The sequence below is a fragment of the Solanum pennellii genome, chromosome 5 (assembly GCF_001406875.1).
Source record: "Solanum pennellii chromosome 5, SPENNV200".
NCBI classification, from domain to species: domain Eukaryota; kingdom Viridiplantae; phylum Streptophyta; class Magnoliopsida; order Solanales; family Solanaceae; genus Solanum; species Solanum pennellii.
Window position 1 is genome coordinate 365,021 of NC_028641.1, and position 7,477 is coordinate 372,497.

Consider the following 7,477-nt stretch of genomic DNA (forward strand, 5'->3'; position numbering starts at 1 on the left):
CTAAACCAATTCTCTTAAAGTAGCTATAAATATCACTTGCCAAGTGACACTTCCTTTATATATTTAGTGAGAGATACATATCTGTATAGAGAGATTAAGAGAGATGGCTAATAATAATAATGTTGGTTCAGGAAATGGAGGATTTCATAACTATCGCAGATCCCCGCAACCAACCCTTGCTCGTTCCCCTTCCTCTGGTATGCTACCTAACTTCTCTTTTACTTTTACAAATGCATTCTCCTTTTCCATGGAACATTCATAAAACTTTGCATCTGTTTTTGTATATTTGGTTTTGATATGCTTACTCGAGCCGAGCCTCTATTAAGAAAAGTCTCTCTTCTCTACCTTCACAAGGTAGAGCTACAAATTGCATATACATAACTCTTTCACACACCACCTGTGAAATTATATATACTAGGTTTGTTGAATATTCAAAAATTTGTGAAGCTTTATAAATGTTGAAGCACACACAGTACTAGCCCCCAAAAAGATAGCAAAAAGGATCCATTTTTTTTTCAGGAGAGCTAATAATTTTCATTTATTCTTCTGAATTTTTCATTATCTTCTTTATATGGAGAGCTGCAACTTGTATACATTTCTTAGCTTGTTGTATTTTTATCTAAAAAACATCCGTCTTTAATTCCCTAGGGACGTTATATGCATTTGTTTTTCCAGATATGTATTTTCAAACCTAGTTGTTTGTATATCAAAGATCAATAGATCAATTCATGGTAATGGTGATCGACACGGACATTTTTGTTTTCATTTTGGAACTTTTAAGGCAATAGGGGAACAAGTGGAAAGCAATTGATAAAAGAGAGTGAGAAAGAAATTGTCTAAAGCTAGCAAGTTTGAAAACCAGCAAGTTGTATTCCATAAATTAGACAAATTTTATTTTTATTGCTCTCTATTTCTGCCATAAAATTAAAATACACAACAAATTTATCATCAGAACAAATAGGCATTTTAAGAAGTTAATTAAAATCTAGCTGTCATTTCTTCATCCATAGATTAAGAAGCGGTGTATATAACTTTAAGAACAACTAAGACTACAAATATGGTATATAAGAAAACAGTGGGTAGTGTAGTGTCCGTTACAATACAATTGTCTTATTCCTATATCACATTGATGGTAAAATAAAAAGTCTTTTGTACAGAAGAGAATTTTGGATGGTTTGATAAATGCCAGAGTTAGTTGAAGATCAGACAAAATAAGATAGATGACTAAAACTGTACATGAAGCGTTTTGTATTACTTTAATTAGTCTGTATTCACACCAGCCATCTCTTTTGTTGAAATAATGTGCTTTTGGTGTTCACATGAACATTATCCACAATTCATAGTACCGTCTTTCAGTAGTACTACTCCCGTATCCAGCTAATAATTAGTGAAAAATATATATACGCGCTCCATTAGTTCTGTAATGCTTCAGTACTTGAAAAGTTAAGTAGTAGTAAATGTGATTTAATAATGTTTAATTGGACATTTGGACTACAAAAGCATAGCTAGTTGTGATGAAGTTAGATGAATATTTTGATTATATATACTACTATTCTTTTTCATTTCACTCTGATGCTTTGTTCTTGTGTGAAATTAAGATATTGAGAGAAGCGTGGAACTGCCTTCTCATCTCAACCAGGAAATTGCTGCCAATGAAGAAGATTCTGAATGCACCATCCGGGAGCAAGACCGATTTATGCCAATAGCCAACGTGGTCAGAAACATGCGCAAGATCCTTCCTCCCAATGCCAAGATAGCTGATGAATCCAAACTGGTCATCCAAGAATGTGTCTCTGAGTTCATAAGCTTTGTAACAGGCGAAGCTAACGATCGTTGCAAGCTTGAGAAGCGCAAGACAATCACTGCTGAAGACTTGCTTTGGGCCATGAACTCACTTGGTTTTGATAATTACGTTGAACCCTTGACTTTGTACTTGCAGCGTTATCGTGAGCTTGATGGTGGTGAGCGTGGATCCCTGAGAGTAGATCATTTTCCGTTGAAGCGCCCAACGGTTAATCCAGCTTCAGGCTACAACCTCATGCCCAATCACCTGCCTCCTAATTTTCCAATGGCTAATCACAATGGTTATTATGTGTATCCACCACCAATGGACAACAGTTATAGGCAGGGGGATGCATCAAGTGGAAGCACTTCTCATGAGTGTGCAGTGGCTGCTGTGGATGGTGACGTTGAGTCTCCTGCGGAAAAGAGTGAGGAGTGATCAGTTTCTGATCTGCCGAAGGAATTGAGCCTTACCTGAAGATTAGTGAAAAAAGTAGACTATCTTTCTCTGTTACATAATTTGGACCTGTTGACAATCAAGTATAGTTCTTTGTGAAGTTTAGGAATGTTCCTTCGAACTAAGCGAGCCAAATGGTGGCCCTCTTAATTAACTGTTTAATTTGTAAACTTTGCTGCCTGTCTATTTTTAGTATACTACAGTTGTTGATTGTTTTTTTAAAAAAAAAAATTCAAGTCATCACTTTAACGGTTTGGGGGGTTAGGCTTGATCCCTACCATGTCTATAATATCCAAACAGTTACAAAAGTAGAGGGGTACATGGACCTAAACTCTTATAGAGAACAACGAGGATAAACTAAACAATCTATTGAAAGACTAAGATGACGTAGACTTTCATACTATAAGCAAAATACACTAGTTCAACTAACAAAAAAAATTTACAGTTGTCGTATCTTCTCCTTATGCTAGGAAGTTGCCACTTATCTAGTAGAAATAGTCCCTTCACTCTTTAAGAAATTGATGAAAAGAATAATAGAATATACCACTTCAGGCTTGTTTAGTAAATTCAAAGAAGCACACCTCCTCATTCTATTAATCATGTAAGCACCATTCAAAACATATAAATTAATTAAGTATATATTTTTAATATTTTAATTTGATGTGGATGTAAAAGGGTATTTCAACTTTTAACTTTATGGCTTCCAACATTTGCGCAATTTAGCAATATTGAATACAAACTTTTATCATCCACAATGGAACATCTTACATATGACAAAGCAAATACAACTATTAAAGGGACAATATCAAACATATAAAAATTAAGTACATTTTGTAGAACAAATGATCAACTTCCAATTCAGTTTAACTATGACAAAGCAAATACGACTATCGCTTTTGGTGATGCTCGAGTAATGGAGCTTAACTGTTCCCTCAATTTTTCCTTATAGTTTGTAGTATTTCCTAATTTCTCGCACTGTTCAATGATCATCCTCTCTAGGTTTGGAGAATGAGAAAATATGACTCTTATTAAGCACATTTCGATTCTTGATCCCTTGAATTTCCGCAACCTCATTGTTTGAATCAATCTCAGAGCTTCATCCACACGGTTTTTTTCCATTGATAAGTAAGATAACAGTTCCCTTTTCTGATTCAATGTCTCATCAACCTGAAGAAAAGGTGTCATGATAGTCAATATACATTACCAGAAGTTCTTAAGATTTCAAATAAATATACAAAGATGTGTATACATAACTGTCCTTATTAGGCATGATATGTTTTACCTTTGCAACTTTGTCTATTTCGATTTTATAAAGGTTGGGAGAACTCCTAAGCAGGCAAACTGCACAAGCAATACTTTCAACTGAAATCTTAAAGTTACATATTTTCAGGCTTTGCAATTTTAGTGGTTGGCGAAGCTTGTCTTCCACATACGCCGAGCGAAGTTTCTGAAACAACCAATGACAAAAAAAAGTAGATGTTAATTGAGTGTTAGTAAGAGCATCTATGAATAAAAAACAAAGTAACGTTATTTTCTTACCTCCAGGGAAGTTCCATTCAAGCAGAGGTGCTTAATGATACTAAAGATTGGGTTCAGAAAAAAACATCGAAATGTAATTGTATAGCTGCTAATGATAGACAAGTTCTCAAGTTTTGGACAAACCAAAGAAACAGAATGAACATCAACACAAAATCTCAACTCCAAAGTCTCGAGAATTGGCAAATCAAGTTTGTTTTCTAATCCTCGATGACCGGCAATTTTAGAATGTTCTAACTGAAGGCTAATAAGATTGGGAAATCGGGTGCCATCCGGAAGCTTAAAGATACACATTGAGAGCTTCAAACGTGTCAACGTTGCACAAGTATATATGCTATCAGGTAACACATATTTTTCATCGTTGGCCATTTCTAGAGTGAGCTTTTGGATACCATGATTCGAGGCAAAGATGATGAATTTATCCACATCGGACTGTGTTAAAGTGTCTGCATCGGAGATGAGATGGAATCCCAGAATATCTCCAGTATGTTTCATGAGAATTTTATGAATTATGCTTGCAGCAGAATCCTCAGTATTAGATACATGCTGAAAAAACATAGGATCGAACACAAGATTAGGCTGTGTAGACCATAACTGTCTCCAATGTTTTGATAAGATGCTAGATCTTGCAGCATATTTGATGGGCATAAGTTCTAGTATTCTATGTAGTGCACCAATCGGTAATTCAGAAATAATAGACTTGGTCAGATCTCTAGCTGACTTGCTTCTAGTACGTGGACTCATACTTAACTTTTCTCTGAAATATTTTACTTACAAAATTTGTTATTTGCTTCAGCATGAATTGTGGGGTCTATAAATAGTTGTCTTACTAGTAGCAGCGAACAGTTTTAAAGTTGAAAGAAAGCCAATGGGCACTGTATTTGAGTTCTTGAAAAGATTTTTTGTTGAATTTCCCAAGCCTGTTTGTTCCCCAATAAATGCATTCACATTGCAAAATCAATGACCAGTTATCTGAAAATAAATGTGTACAGAAATAACAAAGTAATGAGGTGTATACAATCTACTTTTTGGAATGATCCATGTATTCAACCTGATATGTACCCTCTCAAATTATTGATTTCAAACTACTAATTGAGATCTGTCAAATATATCCTTTTCATTGCATGATATATGGTCTGAATTGAGCATTGCTTCTTTGATTATCAGTTTAAGTCGATCATACGATGATCCAACGGTACGTTTAGTAGCCTAGAAGGCTCAATAGTATGAGTAACAACTCCATTCATGCTAACAATCATGTTCCTGTTTACGTAATAGTTTCCTCTGCTCTCTGCTTAATCTGGAAAGCTTGAAACAATTTATTTTTTTTGAAATTAAGCTTATTCATGTTGATTTAGGAATTATTTATCTACCAACATGCCATGAATTTTAGATGTCAGTGCGACGCAAAAAGAAATGGACCTTGTGCCCAAGTTATGTAAAATAGAAGCCTCTTGCAAATAACTAGTACTACATGTTGAATATTGATGGAGCAGTCAACTTAAACATTGCACTGGGAGATATTGTTGGAGTCTTCAGGAATGCAAAAGGAGATTGGGTTCTTGGATTTTGGCTACAATTCATCATGACACTTTTTATCCTGACCTTGATTTTAGCTGAACAAGGAAACTTGACTAAGAAAAGTTGAAAACAAATAACTGCAGCCATAGATTGTAGTATTGCTGCTTCAGTCATACACTGTATTGTTACTGGTATGTGCTTTTCATAGAATCCTTTTCGTGACGATAAATTTGAAACGAATAACTGCAGCCATAGATTACGTCCTTTGACACTCAGCAAACACTACTCTACGCATACAACATTGTATTGCAGTTCATATTATAAGGGAATTTACTATCATTGTGCTCTGTTACTGTAGTTGGCCTTTCTAAAAGATACATCGATTCAAACTCATGACACGTTGAAAGACAAAACAACAAATAAGAAATAACAAGCGATGGATAAGACTAGGCATTCAAGCAGTTTCTCCATTTCCATACAAAGAGAAACGTCAGCTCTGTAATGAATGTTAATTCTTCTAATTGAGACGTATCGCCTCATATGAAAGTGTTTTCCACTGCCCATAAATAAGGAATTTATATAAAGAGAATGAATAATAAAAGTTCAATTTCCAACAGAAATTTGCATCAGTATACTGCAACACATTATGGAATGAAAAACAGAATGAATAACAAAAGAAAATTGTTATTCAAGTAAATAACATAGAGCTAGTAGTAATACCATACTCGATCTCAAAGACTACTTCTACTTTAGGTGATGCACGCAGAAATCATTTACTGCAGCAACCAAACTATTTATATAGGTCTTAATTATCAATTGTACAAAGATAAGCGACAATTTGAATTCTGCGTAATATCACGTACTACTTGTGCTTTAGGTGATGCACGGCAAAATGCATTTACTAAAGCAAGGAAACTGTTTGTTTTGGAATGAGACTTAGATAATTGCCCTAGATTATCATTATATATATAAGCCTTAATCAGCATTCGAACCAAAACAGGTGACTTGCCTAAAAAAAAACTTGATAAGCTGCATCCCGACCTTTGTGACTAGAAAACCTTTTAACTTAACTTCCTTGAGGTGACACTAAATCATCACACCTGAGAAACCTTCCATTTCAAGACATGGCAGAGTTGGACAATCCTCATCATATTGACTGACCTAAAAAAATTTCCAAAAATAGAATCCATCTGGTGAGCTTGTAAACTAAAAAGTACAACACAAGAAAACCACTAAATTACATAAGAACAATAAAAAAATAGACGGTTAAGAACCTGATCAATTTTTCCATATAGCAGGTAAAGACAAATTTTATCGATTTTCATGTCCAATAGCCAATAGAATTTTTTTATCCGAAAAATTCCAAAACAAAATAGCTTAAATTTTTCATGAATGTCCAATAAGACATTAAAGAAGAAACCAATTCATCCAGCAGGAAAAAATGTTGCATTTTCAAGTTCAAACGAGCCCTAAAGCAGGCAAAGGCAGATTTTACCAATTTTCGTGTGCTATAGCCATTTTTTTATCCGGAAATCCTGAAACAGAATGACCAAAATTTTGCATGGACGTCCGTTAAGACCATACAAATGGAACAAGTTCGTCCCGTGGGGGAAAACGGTGCATTTTCAAGTTCAAACGAGCTCAAATCAGGTAAAGACAGATTTTATGTATTTTCGTGTGCTATAGACCATAGATCTTTTTTTATCCGTAAATCCCAAAATAAGATGGCCGAAATCTTCCATAGACGTCAGTTAAGACCTTAAAATTGAAAATAGATATTTATATAAGAATATATATGATTCTAAAAGTTTGAATATCATGTATCAAATCACAAGTTAGAGCCATGTATTATAAGGGTTGGCAAAAGACTGAATATGATCGAACTTAACAAAATGGCTAATATATGCACTCATGAACTTGACGACCAAAAGTTGAAAACAGATAATTTCAGCACATTTGGTATTGCATCTTCAGTCTTGCCCTAAATAGTCACAAACCTAGGCGTTAAAATAATTAACTCTTTGATCTGGGGAAAACAGGTTGTAAATATTTAATCTCTGCTGATTTGGTTGATAATTGAGGAATGCAGCTTAGCAAATAGCAGATCCCTCAAATGTTCCTTAAGGCTTGTGGTACTTCATTTCTTGCTCCGTTCAATAATCATCCTCTCAAGTTTTTGGA

The 7,477-nt window shown here is 34.6% G+C and overlaps 2 protein-coding genes across 2 annotated transcripts in view; one reads left to right on the top strand and one right to left on the bottom strand.

Moving 5' to 3' along the window:
• Positions 1 to 4,527, bottom strand: part of LOC114077319 (F-box/LRR-repeat protein At3g26922-like) — an 8,423-nt gene extending 3,896 nt beyond the window's left edge. The window contains exons 1-4 of the mRNA XM_027917161.1: positions 3,779 to 4,527; positions 3,522 to 3,686; positions 3,276 to 3,406; positions 1,637 to 1,823 (exon numbers count right to left, since the gene is read on the bottom strand). Coding sequence (XP_027772962.1) covers positions 1,637 to 1,823; positions 3,276 to 3,406; positions 3,522 to 3,686; positions 3,779 to 4,519 — 1,224 coding nt within the window. The 5' untranslated portion in view covers positions 4,520 to 4,527. The remainder of the gene's footprint in view (positions 1 to 1,636; positions 1,824 to 3,275; positions 3,407 to 3,521; positions 3,687 to 3,778) is intronic.
• LOC107020001 (nuclear transcription factor Y subunit B-4-like) lies at positions 84 to 2,409 on the top strand. Its single transcript, XM_015220348.2, has 2 exons — positions 84 to 197; positions 1,599 to 2,409. The coding sequence occupies exons 1-2, from the start codon at positions 104 to 106 to the stop codon at positions 2,219 to 2,221; spliced, it is 717 nt and encodes a 238-aa protein (XP_015075834.1). The 5' UTR covers positions 84 to 103; the 3' UTR covers positions 2,222 to 2,409.
• Positions 4,528 to 7,477: the final 2,950 nt, after the last annotated feature.

Bases quoted from the DNA above. Each gene is read 5' to 3' on its own strand.
- LOC107020001 (XM_015220348.2), top strand. From the start codon at position 104: ATGGCTAATAATAATAATGTTGGTTCAGGAAATGGAGGATTTCATAAC. The intron at 198-1,598 runs GTATGCTACCTA...TGTGAAATTAAG, and splicing joins TGCTCGTTCCCCTTCCTCTG to ATATTGAGAGAAGCGTGGAA.